Source organism: Netta rufina, assembly GCF_964035555.1.
Source record: "Netta rufina genome assembly, chromosome: 2".
NCBI classification, from domain to species: Eukaryota; Metazoa; Chordata; class Aves; order Anseriformes; family Anatidae; genus Netta; species Netta rufina.
Window position 1 is genome coordinate 23,692,811 of NC_140124.1, and position 17,155 is coordinate 23,709,965.

The window sequence follows — 17,155 nt, forward strand, 5'->3', positions numbered from 1 at the left end:
AATACCTTTCACTTTCTTTTAAGTGCATTGAAGGAAGTATTCGTAGACTTGCTCTTACATGGTTTCCGCCATTATGATCGTCAGCTAAGGAACGACCTCCTGGTGATTGCCACATTAGTGGCTGAAAATCCTGCAGCACCTATGATTGTAAGTATTCATAGTTATATTTTTAAGGCTACTAAGATTTCCTTTGATATTATGTGCTTAATATTTTTCCTTGTTAAGAAAGAGCTAAGCACAAATGGAACCTTAGGTCTGCTGAGCAGAAAACCACTTTCTACAATTCTACCTCAGGGAGATTTCAAATCCATGTCATTAGCTTGGAGCACTAGCATCAACCAACCTTATTTGGTACCTAGGAAATTAAGCTTACACCGTTCATGTGCAAAAGCAACATTAGCTCTTGCGTTCCTGTACAGATTCTCAGATATGCCATTCTGTTACAGTGAGTTTTGCACTAAATCTAATTTGTTGTTTGGAGATATAAGAGTACAAGCTGTATTCAAATAGCACAAATTCATCTGAAGTACCTTTACCTTTACCTTTTGAAGGGTCCTTCAAAAATAAGCTCAGAAGCTCTAAGATGCTGAGAAGAGAATGAATTAGATCCACTTAATGAGGCACACGAATTCCTTCTAAGACTAGGTCACCTAATGTAGTCCGTAATGCATTATCATGACTTGCCTAAAAAGTAGATGACTCATTCTTTTGTTATAGAGTGTTTGCATTCCAGAATTTTCATGAGGAATCTACATACATGTAGAAGTTGACTTTTTATAACTGTTGATATTCTTTTACTGTCTTGTTTTACAGTTGAGGTTTAGAACTTTAAATGAAGTTGTGACGTACATATTGAATAATTAAGTAATCAAATTCCTGTTTATGTAGATCTATTGGTTGTTCAGGAATGGATTACTTTCAGGGAACTCATATATAAGCTTCAGTAGAAGTTTCCCAGTTGGCTGTATTACCAAATAGATTTAATAGTCTGTAATTAAGATTACAGATTCTTCATTCATTTTTTCCATTTTATCACTGACCATTATGAAATGTCTGTTATACTATTGCAGCAACATATCTGATATCTAAACATTCAAATTGTCTGGCTGCAGAAACAGGGTGTTTTTTCCTACAAGAAAAATAACCAGTGCACAGTATTTTAATTCCTTGTACTACAACGATGAAAAATTGTTTCAATGTAAGCAAAAACTTCCAGAGCTAGGTTGAATGTATTCAAGCCCAGCTTGTCCAGGATGCATTTAAGAAGCTGCTGCACAATAAGAACAGCTTAATTCTGCATGGATGTCTGTGCTGTGTTCTGTTAGCTCTCCTCATGCTGGGAGCTGGTGGAAGGCTCTGTGGTGGCTCTACCAGAGTGCAGAGTCCAAGCTAATGTATTTTGTTGCTCAAGAAGAGCAGCATCCTGTTAACCATGTTTGTATGGCTTATAATCACCTCAGAAATAAAGCTCTTTTGCCTCTAGTGTGCTGTGTAGACAAGCCCTCTCCTTGGTCCTATTCATAATTTTATTAGACGTAACTGTCTTCCTAGCTGTCTAGGAGCTGTGAATTACAGGATTTTATTTTCTGAAATGCATCTTAGCAGCATTTTAGTATATAATATTTGTAATGCAAGTTGCTCATACGTGCTGTTTTCATATGCTTACTTGTAATGCACTGAAGTTGAATATAATAGTGTGCATAACTGAAGGCACCAGATTGTATGCACTGGTCACCCTGATGTACAAACTTGCATGTGCACAAAGGCATTTAAAAAAAAAAAAAAAAAAAAAAACACAACTCTTACAGTACTGAGAATGCTGTTATCTTGTGTGGTAGGTTACAATAGTGAATGCATGTGTTTGGGACTTCCCCATACAAGTTCAGACTTGTGCTGAATGAGACATGGATTTAATTAATTGTACCCCTAACACTGTATTTAGTATTGTACAGTGTCCAAATCGTTGATCTCCTCTTTGAAAAAATTCTGTTTAGTCTGCCATAGGATACATTGTACTCTGTTCTGAAGAAAAAGTAAAACTAAAATTAAATTATCAGTTTTAATTTCACTATAATTTATTTTAATTAATGTATTTATTTTGAATTCCTATTAGGAAAGTGGATTTACAACACTGTTAATAGTACTTGCAACATATACTGAAGGTAAGAGGTAATAATGCATAATTATTATGAAATTATAATACTTCTAGTGAATTTATTTCTATGAATTATAATACTTTTAGTGGAGATTTTGTTGTAACATATGTACTGTTTCCTTCGCAGTTAAAATTCCCAATCCCTTGTTAAAAGGTCTTAAACTTACTTTCTCTTATGAAGACTTTGAGATGAAGAAGTTGTTGTTTAATATTATAGGAATCTTATCTAAAGACCCACGTGCTGTACAGGTGAGTTCTAACACAGTGGAAGATACAGTAAGCCAAAAAAAGAAAAAAAGTCAAAAGATTCACTATTTAGCTGTCCATCTAACAGTCCCGAAGATTTTAAATTAGTTCTTCTCTAAATCAAGAATTCAGAACCAGATACTACACGTACCAAACCGAGTTTTGCTGTTTGAAAGCAATGTACAGTTTCTGCTTTTGAAAAGTTACAAACCTAAACCATGCTAAGAAAGCTAGCTGATGAGTGACTGCAAAGCATTACTGAAATACAGGTGTAGAACATAACAAGGTTTTACAAACCACAGACTTTGTGAATGCTGCAGAATATAAACAGAGCTTGTCTGTACCTGTACTGTTCCTGACATCTTTTCCCAATAAAAAATAATTTCTTAGTGTAGGACAGATAAAGTAGACTCATTGCTTTAGATTTTCCTTACTCACACGTGAAGCCTTTAAGCTGTATCTCTTTGTCTTTTGAATCTGCAGCTTCTCAGTGAAAATGATGTGATGCCAGCTTTGCTTTATTATGTAAAACCACATCAAAAGCCTGGATTTCATGACTGGTCTGCTTCCCAATATGAAGAATTACAGCTTCATGCAATTGCTATTCTGGCTTCAGTGGCTCCCTTTTTAGTTGATAAATATTTGTCCTGCCAAGCGAATACCCTTCTCCTTGTGTTTCTAGAATGGTGTATGGGTCAAGGTCAGTAGATGCTTATGGCTTTCATACGCAGTAACCTCAAAACACAGCTCACCTGGACTTAGTTTCTTTGGCAGGAAGGACAAATGTAAAACTTGTGAAGTTCAGATGATTCCTTTTTACATACATCACTTAGGAAACTAACCTTTAGAAAAATTACTGTAATATTTTTCTTCTGTTGAAGTGTAAGCTGGTATATTTTCTGTGTACCACTATATTGCTATTCCTGCAGTTGTGCAGGCAGCCACACATCTCTACAGCATGTGCATTAAGCTAATCAGGTATGCTTATTGTCACACCAAATCCAAACAGTAATTCCTGCCGCAGGGCAGTATGTGTTAACTCAAACTCAGAGCTGCACACAGTCAGACAGCTTCTGCACTAAAACTTCCTTGTAGCCATCAGCTGCAAGTGTGAGCTAAACAAATAGATAACTAACTGCACTCAGGCTTCATGGGTTGGTTTTCTGGGGATGGGTAATTTTCATCAGCAGGTAGGCGATCTTTTGCCATAGAGAAATTTTAATTTGTGTGTGATGGAGATAAGAAGATTGATATTATTTATAATGCTGGAGAAGATATTTTAAGTTTTGGAGACTGCTCATTGACCTAGTAAAGTCAGGAAAAAAATAAAAATTGATGTAACAATTTTTAACATTAATCAAAATCAGACCTTTCTTAATGAATATTGTATTGCTTTACATAGAATGGCTTCTTACTAGATTATTTTAAAGAAGAAGCCTTTCTAACGTGAAGATATTTGTTTGATTGTTTTAGCTAACTTGCACTGGCAAGCCAGTACTTTTTTCCCTGAGAACATTATTGTTATGAACATACACTGTCTGCCAAAGAAAATTCTTGTTGTTATTGCTCCACAGATCCTTTCTTTGGTCAAGGTAATAGTTTCCATGGAACAGGTGGTCGTGGCAACAAACTTGCACAAATGCGCTACAGTCTGAGAGTGCTGAGATCTGTTGTGTCCCTTTATGATGATGCTGTGAACCTTAATTTGTGTGACCAGGGAGCAATTAGCCAGCTACTGGGTAAAGCATGGTTTCTATTGCTGTACTTAAAATTATGTATTTCTGTTGACACTAAGAACGTTTGTGTTTTTTCTTACACTGTATTTTTAGTGTGTTACTCCTTTGGTGAAAAAAGTAATATGATTTTTAATTGAGTGAAAGCTGCCCCTAATCTCTTCCTTTATTATACTGCATTTGTTACATCATAGTTTCATTGTGGTAGCCCCAAGGAAATCCAGTCATGAGTCTTGTTCTACTTAAGTCTGTTATTATGTCACTTTACCCAACTATTGTTTAGAAAAACAGAAAATCAAAGCCAGTGCATTGATATATATATATATGTGTATGTATATATAAATTTATGTGTATATAAAACATTATAAAGATTAAAATCAGAATAAAACTCCAAAACAATTGTTCCTGCAATTTAGACAATTGCAGAAATACATGCCTACTGTTATATATAAGTTTTAGGTTCTGATACTGTTTTAAGTTGTTATCTTACAATAATACATTTTCCTGTAGTCTGAACTATACTGAAAGGAACAAATTGTTAAGATCTTTTGGAATTTGGAGCATGTTCTAATAGAAAGCCTAGAAATAATAGATTTTGTATTCTCAGCTGACAGTTGAATTCTTGTGAAAACTTACAAATATTAGTGAGAGCAAAAATAACAATATACCTTGCATAGTAGATTCAGACAACTTTTCTTACTTTGAGGGAGATCTGTGTCTGAATGTCCTTCTTTATGGAGTGGTTCCAGGACTAATTTTCTCAGCAGTCGTGGCATTTTATGTCTCTGTGTTTCCACTGACAGTACCAACATTTATGAGGCTGCACAGTAGAGCAGATCGAGAAGCTCTTTTCGTTTTCCTAAGAGTTGCTTAGTTCAAATCAGTTACCTGAATCTATTGCACTGGCACAATACAAGGAGCATCATAGAGACAGGAACAAGGGGCTGAAAGTACTAGGAAAAAGGCAGTGCAAGCTGCTGTCATTAACTGTCATAAAGAGTAAAGTGCAAAAACTATAGCATCAGAGTGCTGAACCTTCTATAAGGTATTATAAAACATAGGAGATAAAACTTAATAGCATAAGTAGATTTCTATTAGAGTCTCCTGGTATAAATTTGATTTTTAATTTTTTTTTTTAGATCAGCATCTATAATAGAATTCCGACTTGCATAATAGAACATTCACACGTATAAAATGTATTCATTTACAGATATCCTAAAGTATGCAGCAAACAAATCTAAAGAAAGAGATGATGCCATTCTACTGGAAATCCAAGCTGATACATTATTTATTTTGTCTGCTCTCTGTGAAAATGATGCCCACAGAAAGGTTTGTATCCTTCTACCTCATACTGTGCAGAAAATATCAAAACATGGTACATTTTCATTCAAACAGTACTGTGTTTTTATTTATTTATTTATTTAATTCAAACACAGATGGCACTTGTAATTCCTTGCTAGCAAGTCAGGGCTGTTAACTGGTTTCTGTGATAGTGACAGTTAAAATGCAAAATCACTCAGAAATCCATTAGTGAATACCTCACCTATTTAATTGCTATTTTATGTAATTTTTAAAATGAAAATATGAAAACATGTTGAAGAATGGGGTTATCGGTGAGGAAGAACTAAAAATTTCTTTCTGTTATCTATATCATAAGGAATATATCCTATAACAAGTGGGCCAAATTTATTACAATATAAATAATATAAATTTAGATTTTAAATTAGATTTTCTTATATGTACATGTAGCTATTTAATACATATAGTTTAATGAAAATGTTGTTTTAATATGATATTTTTAACAATAATAATAATAATTTTCACCAGGAGCTCTTCAGCTATGAAGGAGTGGATATACTTATCCCATTCATTCAGATGGATCCAAAGGAATTATATAGTGGATTAGGCCACAATCGTCTCCTTTTCAATGCACTCGACTGCTTGTGGTTAGTGAACTATTTTAGCAGCAGTTACTTTTAAAAATGGTAGCTTACATATTTTAGGCCTACAGTACTACAGCCTTTCTCTACACATATAGGCCTTATATTTAGAAACTGTAAAAATCATAGTTTGACTAATTAAAAAATAATACAGAATAAATGGAATATTTTGCATACATTCCCTATACAGGGGCTTAGTATGACAACCTAATTCCCTACACAGCAGTAGAACTCCCTGCGCAGGATGTGACCTCCTGACACCTCAATGCAGTTTCCTAAAAGAGAGGTGTATTTTTAGAGTCTGTAAATACTTTCAGAGGAGTAAAAGCAAGATGAGAATAGACCAATATTAGCTTAAAAATGTGCAGTCATAAAAAGTGTTCCTAAACAGGCAACTTTGGTCTAGAATTTTTTTAAAAGATTGGTATCAGAGAAATTATAGTTTAGTACTCAAATAGGATAAACAAAAATTAATTTGTTTTAAGGCAGGTTGATAAATATATAGAAAACTAAATAATTGCTGTCTGGGAGAAAAGACTGGGCTCAGTGATGCAGGTAAACCCTCTTGTTTCTGCATTGATGATCATGAAATGAGGAAATAGGGAAGCAATAGCATCATTAGTGCTGGTTTTGTGATCATTTTAAGGTGGGAGAAGCAAACTTTTGTGAAAAGAAATTCTTACTTGTCCCACCCCCTTGATTCTGCTGGCAGAAATATTCACACAGCCCTGCAATGAGCCAGACCAGCAATATGATCTAGCTAAATGTCAGCATCTTTTATGGAATGAGTTTTAGTTCAGATTGGTATTCTAATCCATGTTGTACTTAACCTGCCAAATTTCTTGGGCTGCTACAAAGAAGGTGTGCCACTACAAGAGGAGAAAGTGTGGCCAAGTAGGTTATACTTAGTGATACAGTGCAAATGAAAATGGAATTTGTAAATGCACAAGTGCAGGCATATGAAAATCGTTTTTCTGCTCCCTGAAGGCATGAAGTTTATTGCATACTAAATATTTTTATGCAATTCAGTAAAATAAATGAGATGTTTTAAGAATGTTCTAAAACATAAAAGTGTTTCCACACGTTGAAATTGTTTCTATTTAAGGTCCTGTGTCGTTGGCTGTTACATTGGAGAAGATTATTTTCTTGAACAACAGGGCATTTTTATTCTTCTGGATTTGCTGGCAGTAGGTATTTTTATTGTTGCAACAAAATAAGAGTACTAAAACAACTTGGAAAATTGAATTTTTAATGGTATGTACAAAGACTATTATAATACTAACAAGAAGTACAGTGTATGAGAAAGGAACGTAATCCACATGCCATATCTGCACGGAAATGATTGGAGAGATCTTCCATGTATCTTTTTTGAAAATAAGCAGTTGGCAGAAAGTCTTAAATTTACTCTTTTTTACAAGGAGACTGACATGTCTGTTTAGAAAAGCACCTCGGTTCTTCATATCAAAGTTAGTAAGAGCAGAGTTAGTATACACTTTAAGGTTTTAAAAGTTTTGATATTTAAAGTCACTTTGTACATGCAGGTTATGTATAGCTATTTCTGTGGGATTTAGGTATACGTATGGCCCAAGAATTTCACGAGATGAGCATGTGTATTGCTGGTTTCATTCCCTCCTCATTCTTGCCAGCCTCCAATGCCCTTGCAATTCAAAGCTACAGACCCTTTCCTACTCTCATTTGCTGCTGAAAGATCTGACCACAGAATAGAACAGATGCTCTGTGCCACTGCCTTCTAAATCTGTTTCTTATAAAAATAAATATTGTTAGCAGTACCTTGTCCTGAAGCTTTAATTCTCCTTCCTATGAGCCTGGAGGCGCTTATTAAGTAGTTCTACACACAGATACATGGTTCTTACATGATCCTACACACATTCCCCTCATGTTCTTTAATTTATGGAACTTTGTATGGCAAGATTCCAGAAACTTGAAAGATTTAAAATGTATATATCTTTATTTATTTATTTATTTATTTTGGGAAACATCTGTAATGAAAAGCTTCTAATTACTTGATCACATATAGGATTTCTCTGTATTTTTTTTATTGGAAGGTAGACTAATACCGTGCTGTGAACAGGTTAAAATGTTTTTCCTTTTCTCTTCACCGAGTTAAAGCAAAAAAACCTGTGCAATATAATTCTTGGAATCCTAGTTGAATTTTGCGACAATCCCAGAACCACTTTTCACATCAGTACCTGGCGAGGGGAGAAAGATCAAACAGCAGCTAACCTTCTAATACAGTTATGGAGACAGGAGGAGTTGGACCTGGGAGTCAAACGTGATCGGTACGGAAGGATTGCTGGTAAGTTTTATGATACATATAAAACTATGAGCAGTTTCACTAAATACAGTAAATTAAATATATTTATTTTTGTAACCAGAATCCTAATGAAAGAAAATTACAGTATTTATAGGTTTATGCTGCAGTTCTCACCAAAGCCAAAATACTTTCTATGTATTTTGTTGGAGTCTGGCCACTAGATGGCATTTTCTCTATTAGCTGGGGAAACTAAACCATTACTAGTAACCTGAACTGCTTTTCTAATGCTGGACAACTAAGCTATTTAATTTGTTTCACAAATTACATTGTTTTGTTATATACTGTAAAAATAAACAAGGAAGGTGCTGTGATATCACAGGTCTCTAGTCATTATAAGTAATATTTTCTAGCCCAAATTACGTTCAAACTCCTGGCCAAACTATTGAAATGGTTTCCATAGTGTCCATAAAGATGGAACTGCTCTCTTTTGAAGGAGGCATCACAGAAAAGAACATGTCAATAGCTGCATGCCGAAGGTTCATTACAAAGATAGCATTTCCTGTAAGTTTAATAGCTTTGGGAACATGCTGCCTCTTTGCTCTTCTGCTTTTGTTTTGTGTTTTGAAATTATTAGATGTGAAGAGACCTATTGTTGGCAGCTTCCAGAAACAGCAAGAGGTCATCCCCATGCCTGCCAACTCTCCCACCTTTGCCATTGTGGAAATTTCAGAAAACATACGGGCAAAACTTTATTTATTATTGTGCAAGCTAGGTAAGACAAATGAATTGCCTTGTCAGTGTCATATTTGTCATTAAACTGAATGTATTCATTGGCAGTCAGTCAAGTCTCTATCTAAAACATACACAAATAAAGATGAAAGGAACTTTGAGGTACATCATCAATGCTCTGTTATTAATAGATGCTTGCTCATCCTGGTCTTAAAAGCCTCTCTTGGTGGGGTTTTCAAGACTTCACCAATGCCCATTGGGAAGAGTTTTCCTAGAATCAAATCTAAAATGTTGAAACTTTCTGTAATTTGTTTTCCAATGCATAGACTTCACATATTTTAACATGTTATGTTTCTTTTCTTTTCCCTAGATTTAGAAATACTGCTTTCTGCAGCCTTTACTCAGAGCGCTCATTTCCTAGAATAGTCTCTGATTATTCTCACTGTTTTTTTCTTGAATTTTTTTCAATTGCTTCACATTCTTCTTGATCTGTTGTGTCCCAGAACTGAACACAGTACTTCAGCAGAAGCCTCACAGCCAAATAGAACTGTATTACTGTACTTGTTTTGTAAATTACCATTCAGACATTAATAAAACAATTGCTCTTGTCACAATGGCATTTGTTCATTTGATTTGTGATCTTGCACAGCCTCCAGTCATCTACCATCCTGGATTTGTACAGATGACTTCCTACATTTAGAAATTTATGTTTGTCCTTAATGAACTACATTCTATGTTTTCAAGTAATTTTTCAAATTGGCAAGATTAATTTGCATTCTAATCTTTGCTTATGATATGCTGCAGTCCTTCCTAATTGTATGTTGTTTGCACACAGAACGTGAATACTCATTACACCCTTGCCTAAAAACCTAAACTGAAGTTAAGATAAGATATGTTTTTCCACATCCATGAGACTTCTCACTTGGCTGTAGAGAACTAGGCTGAATGACATGGTTTGTTTTTACTACTTCATGTTGTATAGTAATGTTTTCATTGTTACCATTTAGCTACATAAATATTATCTTTTTAAGTATTTGTTTCAGTCATTTTTCAGGAACTGAATTTGCCCACTATTCTCTGGCTTCCCCTTTTCTCTTTTTAAAAATAGGTATTATGTTTGTTGTTTTCAAGCCTGTCCTCCATGGGTAGATAATATATAATATAAAATTGGTAATAGTTCAGAGAGTTCTTTAGCCAGTTGTCTGGCTATCCTAGAGAACCAATGAATCTGAAAACATCTTCAGCCTAATAAACTATAGCCCATTGTTTCTCCATTTTAACCTAGGTTCTTATTTTTTATTTTTTTTTATTAGCATTATTTATGTTAATCCTGGATCACAGCTGAATTCTTTATTAAAGCTAAAAGGCATGAGATTTTGTTCCAGCTTTCTTCTATACTCATACATACTTCTTGTGATTTATATACATTGTAATGTCTCCTCTAAAGTAGGGAAATGACATGGAAGTGAATAATAAAAATGGGAAGATTTTTATGGTCTTTTCCCACTACCTTTGTCTTGGTGTATTTATACTTCATAACAGCCTGTAATGCTGTGATCAGAAATCCAGTGTTAATTGGTCTTTATTTATGGCATTTCTTACCTTCAAAACATGATGTAATTATACTCCAGTAAATAGGTGCTGCATTCCCTGTTACCACACAGGTGGTATGATGAAATTTAGAAATAAGTTTGATAGACTATATAGAAATAGTTGTGTTTTTTTTTTTTTTTAAATGTATAATTAACATTCAGCATGCAAAAAAAATGAGGCATAGTCCTAGCAACCATACTTCTCTTCCATATTCTTTTACATGTATTGTAAAAATATTTTTTTAAAGAGGGACTCATTATGCTCAAGGGTTAAGTCTATGAGATGGAGATTATGTTCATTATCCAGTTTAGAAACAAAGTATTGGAGATTTTGTAATACAATTCTGTTGGCTACTTCACAGCTAAAGCAAACTCTGTGACAAAATGTTTCTTTTGAAACTGTGACCTGTAGACTCAACTGTCTGCTTTAATGGAAGATCAAACCCTCACCACAAAACTATAGCAAATGCAGTACTATCCTGGCTTTACAAACAACTGGAAGATCACTGAAGCCATTTAAAAGTAAAGAGTTAGTGTAGAGTGAATTTATTATGGAGATTTTTTTTTTAATTGCTTAAAGCCTGCTCAGGATTGGAAGAGTGACTGATGTACATATGATGCAGATTTTGTATATGCTCATGTGATAAGTAAGATGGTGTCTTTTTTTAGACTGATATTTTAAGATAGATTGATCATGCTGTTAACACCGAGATGATTAATACTCCTTTAGGTTTTGAAGATTTGCCTGGCTTATCTGCTAAGGATTTTGTCACGCTTGCTATCATACGACGGTATGTTGACTTTAAAGTAAGTATTGTGGAAGAAAATATTGCTACTCTATCTGTGTTTGCAAGAATGGCAAATTAACTTACAGGATACAACAAAAAAATAACTCTTCAGTAACTATCACTTTCCTAGAAAGTGTAAGCCTGTATTTAGCATCAAAGGAAACTATCCTACCTGCATCATTCCAGCACTCCCCAGACTCTTATTTTGTACTTCTACAGATGATTGTAAACCAGACCAGAAACCAATGCCAGTTAAAAACAACTCAGGAAAAAATAGTTTTAACTGCCAGCTCCAGAAACAGGAATGGGCCAGGATAGGTGTAAGGAAGTGAGGAAGGGCTGGAGAGCGAGACTGCCTCTTTGTGCATCAGAGACAGATTATGTATGGATTGGGTGTTTTTCTGCTATTAAAGATGACATTAAATACACATTCTGATAAAAGGTAGTTTTGTGTTTTGTTTTTTTTTTTCTTTTTCTGTGCTTTTCCATCCTTGTGCCCACACTCAATATTCATCCATGTTGTCAAAACTTATATTGTTACAATGTTGTGCCTATAGGAAACAAGAACAGGATACAAAGTTTTGTAGTGAACATCCTGCTCAAAAGATGCTTCAGTTTATGCCAGTTTTTGGCTTAGGAATGCAGTCTGTGAAAGCTTGAAGTGTTCAGGATCTAGTAAGAGTCGACCTTTAATTGGTAATTCCAGGTTCCTTTTGTGTCTCATTTTATAGTTTGTTCTGATAATTCACGCAATTTGAGTGAAAAGACAGTAAGGCACAACTTTTCACTCTTGTAATGTGATGTCTTGTATTTGTATTTCCTCAGTTTCTGCAGTTAGCAGCAGTCCTGTTACTCTTCTGTGGAGAGAAACTTGGGTGTGGGAAGAGTTTAGGGTAGATTGTCATGAATGAATTTGGCATAGCATTACTAAAGTCTAATTTGCATAACAATTCTGGGAAGTGAAACAACAATAAAGAGAAAAAAATATTACTTGTTACATTTTGAGTGAATGGAACTGAAAGAAGACATAAATATCAGTGTGTGTGTATTTGTGTTTCATGCAGGTTGGAGAAGTCTGGAGTGAAGTGTGTACAGAGCTAAAAGAAGAATTCAGGCCTGTTGCTTCAGATGAGGAAGCCTTGAAAGTTATTTCAGAGGTGTCAGAAAATATTGGAAGATCGGTTGCTGCTCTCCAGACTGAAGTGCTTGAAAGTCAACATCGCCAAGAAATCCGAGAGGAGGAAAAAACGTATACAAAGGTATGTTTGTGCAAGTGAAGTCAGTGGAAAGTTTTTGTCAAGTTACATGAAGATTTTCTTATCGTATAATGTTCAAAATCCAAAATGGGTACGTTGTTTAAGATGTTTTAAAATTAATTTTGGTTAACCTCAGTTCTCTTAGTTTGTGTAATTTTGTTGCTATTTAGAAAGTAATATGAAAAAATGAAGTAGTGTCATCAGTGATGCATCAGCTATGGTATAATATGAAATGATAATTATGTTACTATAGGAGTTGCACCTGTATAATCTGTAGCAGGTAACAATTTGAAGTACCTATTGTAAATATATCCACTTCTTAAACTGAAGTGTAAGCCTCTGTTATAAACTCCCTTGGCTGAATATTCACAAAGCTTCATTACTTCGGAAAGCAGGGCTTTGTGCTTCCCAGCATGCTAAAAGTAAGCAGGTATAAACATTGTCCAGCTTTGATTATAAGGCAAGCATTAGAGATTTTGGCTGTCTCATCCTCTCCTACCTTCTGAGAAGTAAAGGTAGTCAGTCTAGTTTTCTAAAAGCTCATGCTAGTGTTTTGTAGGGATTGTCTTGCATTATTGTGCATGTACTTTTGTCACCAGTACCAATTCCATCTTGCATTTTGTTAATCTCATTTATATCACAGATCCAAGCTGTCCATAAGCAGAAAGAAATGGTAAACAAATCTTGGGAAAATTTCTTGACTCGGACATCAAACTATGAGGCATTGAAGGTAAAAAAATAAATAAATAAATAATAATAATTAAAAAATCTGAGTGGAGGAGCAAAATTTTCATTCACAATGTAGTTATAATAACTGGGAAATTCCAAACACATTTCTTAGTGAATTATGAGGTTATTCAAGTAGAAGCTATAGTAAATTTTATGTTCACACAAATACAGAAGAAAGAACCACAAGCCTTATGGGCAAAGCTATGCAAACTGTGATACTTCTGCTTTTCTGATTATGGTCACAAATTGGGGTTCAACATGGCTTATGCATTTGTGATTAGGTAAATATGTATATATAGGGCAGTGAAGCTATGAAATTTTCAATAATGACTTGGATATTGGATAAGTGTGTATCCTCATCATGTCCATACATGACACCGAGCTGGAGGGAACAATCCATATGCTGGGAGGTAGGGTCTCCATTCAGAAAGACTTTGACAAGTCCTACGGGTGGGCTGATCAAAACCTCAGGGCATTCAGGAAAAGAAAATGTGACATCTTTCATCTGGAACATACTAAGGCTTTCATGGATCCTGGGGTACAGCCTAGGGACTGGCTAGCTGTGTAAATACATACTGACTATGGGGATCCTGGGAGATGACAAACTAAACACAAGGCAACAGTGTGCTCTTCTGGTAATGAAGGCTAACAGCATATTGGGCTGCATTAGAAAGAATATAGCCAGCAAGTTTTAGGATGTGATTACTCCCTTCTGGCACTTGTGAAACCACATCCCTTCATCCTGCTTTCAGGTCCCCAGTACAAGAGAGTCACAAACCAGAGAGTACTTCTAATTAAGGGACAATAGAATTGTTACTTCATTTATTTTGTCATTTGTATATTTTCTAACAGTTGCAAATGATACTCTTCATTCCGATTAAAACAATTTTACCTTTTTTCTAACAACCTTTAGAAAGCAAAAAGGCTACAGGAAAAGTCAATAGAGGCTTCCAGATCTAAATTGAAGACTCAGAATGGAGCAGTTCATTCTACTGATATTAAAGGCCTCAGCACAACAGTAAGTTAATAACAATAACTTAACAATAGTTAATAACACTGTTTTATTTTCATTAATGTGCAAGTGGCTTGGGGTCTATTCTGTTTGTATTTGTGCTGCTGCTTATTTTTTCTTCAGTAACATTTATGTTGATAAGCTCCAGGCATGTCCTGCAAACCACCACCTCCCCCTCTGACACATCTTCAGACAGGTCAGAATGAGATTCAGATCTGAAAATGTCTCAGAAAAACTGTGGGCAAGATGGTCCCTATGTTACTTGATGTGGACTTCTTATGGGACAGCCTTCTATGAAAACTTTGAGGTCAAAATCTCCTTCCTTTTTTGTTAGGTAAATTCGTGCAATCCCTAGTATGTCAGTAAAGGTTTCTCTGACTCTGCGGATAATTCACCTGTTATATCTTCAGAAAATATTTTTTTTTTGCATTCCTATCAGTTAACTGAAATGTGAGATGACACAAGCCATTGTTAAGATCTTACAAAGGTATATCCGCATGTCTGGATGTCGAGTTCTGACAAGCTGGGGTAAGACATGGCAGAATCTCCGTTCTAGTCAGGAACTGCGTTTGAGCTAGCTGAGTAAGCTGGCTGTGTAAGTAGCACAGCTAAGGGAGAGGGGTTGCTTCTTGATTGCTTACAGGGAGTTACACTTGTAAGGAGAAGCAAGGAGGAAAAAACATGAGCTGCTGTTTTCAAACAAAGGAAAGAGACTATTATCCTGGGCTTTATTGCATGGATAAGTAAGGATGGGTAAGGTGGCTGCATCCTGTAAAAGCAAAGAGGCACTTCGTGCATGATGTGATGAAGCCAGGATAAGCTTACCACTAAGCAAGGGGATGGTCTTTGAGTACAGAACTAGGATTTCATCCTTCCCTACACTTTTGAAAGATACAGAGGGGCATATGTGTGAATGCAAGATGAAGTGGTCTGGAAAAATTTTCTAGTTACATGCATATAGCAAAATGACTGTTAATCAGCAATATTTTGCTGAAAATATCTGAAAATTCTAGATATAAACATGAATACCCAAAATTTTTAGCAGAGAGTAATAAATTGTTAGATTTTATTTCAAAGACTTGAGCCTCAAGACAGAATTATTCACTTCTTTGGAGGAAGAGGATTTACCAGAAAATATCTTCACAATTCTATAATATAATTCAATATTTCAACAACTGTAGATAAAAACAAGGAAAAGGTTAGTCCATTTTGACAGAGGAGAGTTTTAGGAAAACGAATGCACCAACAACATCAGATAAAATTCCTTGACTGCATTGCTTAGAAGTATTGCAAACGCCAGATATTGCTAGCTTTTTTTTTTTTTTTTTATGGAACAATCTTCTTTACTTCTCTCTGCCAAACATCTTAAATAGTGGGAGATGAAAATGAAGCTAAGATGCTTGTTGAAAACCGGTCAAGGTTAAGTAATCGAAAATGTGAGCCCCATGCACTCAGAGAGTGGCATTGTTTGTTTCAGTAGGTCATGGTTAGAAGATAGAGCTGTCACTCAAGAATTTTTATTCAAAGACCTGAACCTATTCAGTATAAAGAGTAGTAACAAAACTGGAAAATATATCTCTTTCAGTCTTGGAGTTTTCATGGAGCAGTAGTTACAGGCAATTGCATTCAGAGAGAAACAGATTCTGTTCTCTTTTTTTTTTTTTTTTCTTTCTTTCTTTGCCTTTTTTTTTTTTTAAAGTATTAGCATATAGCAAAAATCTGAGGACAAAAACTGTGGCTGATATTATGTATAAATCCAAATAACACTGCACAGCAAACTTCTATTGTAATAAAGGCTCAATTTTCTTTTCCTCTATTCATAAGTCAGACATGAAAGCAGAAAAGCAGAGTACAGAAAGGTACAAAAAAACACTCGGTCTTTTTCTTTGTATTGATGGGAACAATTTGTGAATTTAGTATAAAGGATAGTTTGAGTGGACCTAGGAAACCATGCATCTCCACCAACTGAATAATATTTTCAAAAGACCAGTTCGTGGTTTAAGTCTTATCTCTTTTTAAATACTAACATGAATGTCAAACAATGCATCTATTTTGTTTTTCAGATCGGATCTGGTCGCTTAGTAACTGTAGAAAGTACACCTTCTCAATTAATTGGAGGACCACTGTCTGGTACAGACCTTGCTCTTGGAAAGCCATCTGTTTGTGAAGGAGCCTTAAAAAAGATCAAAAGAGTTAAAACATTGGACTCCATCAAGAAAGATTTGGGACCTGTGGAATAAATAATGTTCTGAGCAGTGCTTTTAATATTTTAGTTAACTGCATGTATACTGTAGATACAAGATAAAATATATCTGTAATGTTTTCATGAATTGCACAGAACATCTCGATAATGAAATTATATTTTGTATTTTTTGTAACTAATATAAACATGTGGGTGATTTACTAAAAAAAAAAAATACTCCATATAGTACAAAGGCACACAGTTTTGTGTGCTAGTGTCAGGTTACCGTGATGCACTATCAGTAGGTCTAGTATTTGGATTTCCATCTTCTGTTGACACACTCCACACATTGTAGTTTAAGTATCAATTTGAGCAGGGTGATGAACTTTCACATAAATACACTCAGCTCTTCATTGTCCCAGACAAGGTACTGTCATGGTGTTTGTTCAAGTCCATTTTGTTCCTTGAACTGCCACCTTTAGCATCAGGACTTCAGCTAACGGCTCACAAAGACACAA

The 17,155-nt window shown here is 35.0% G+C and overlaps 1 protein-coding gene across 1 annotated transcript in view; it reads left to right on the plus strand.

Moving 5' to 3' along the window:
* CFAP69 (cilia and flagella associated protein 69) overlaps window positions 1-16,695 on the plus strand; it is a gene marked incomplete at both ends in the record, with an annotated part of 28,488 nt that extends 11,793 nt beyond the window's left edge. The window contains 15 exons of the mRNA XM_084282767.1: window positions 24-147; window positions 2,114-2,162; window positions 2,283-2,404; window positions 2,885-3,101; window positions 3,976-4,140; window positions 5,345-5,463; window positions 5,962-6,080; window positions 7,180-7,261; window positions 8,199-8,391; window positions 8,984-9,121; window positions 11,401-11,477; window positions 12,523-12,717; window positions 13,358-13,444; window positions 14,357-14,461; window positions 16,519-16,695. Coding sequence (XP_084138893.1) covers window positions 24-147; window positions 2,114-2,162; window positions 2,283-2,404; window positions 2,885-3,101; window positions 3,976-4,140; window positions 5,345-5,463; window positions 5,962-6,080; window positions 7,180-7,261; window positions 8,199-8,391; window positions 8,984-9,121; window positions 11,401-11,477; window positions 12,523-12,717; window positions 13,358-13,444; window positions 14,357-14,461; window positions 16,519-16,695 — 1,969 coding nt within the window. The remainder of the gene's footprint in view (window positions 1-23; window positions 148-2,113; window positions 2,163-2,282; window positions 2,405-2,884; window positions 3,102-3,975; window positions 4,141-5,344; window positions 5,464-5,961; window positions 6,081-7,179; window positions 7,262-8,198; window positions 8,392-8,983; window positions 9,122-11,400; window positions 11,478-12,522; window positions 12,718-13,357; window positions 13,445-14,356; window positions 14,462-16,518) is intronic.
* Between the last annotated feature and the right edge of the window lie 460 nt (window positions 16,696-17,155).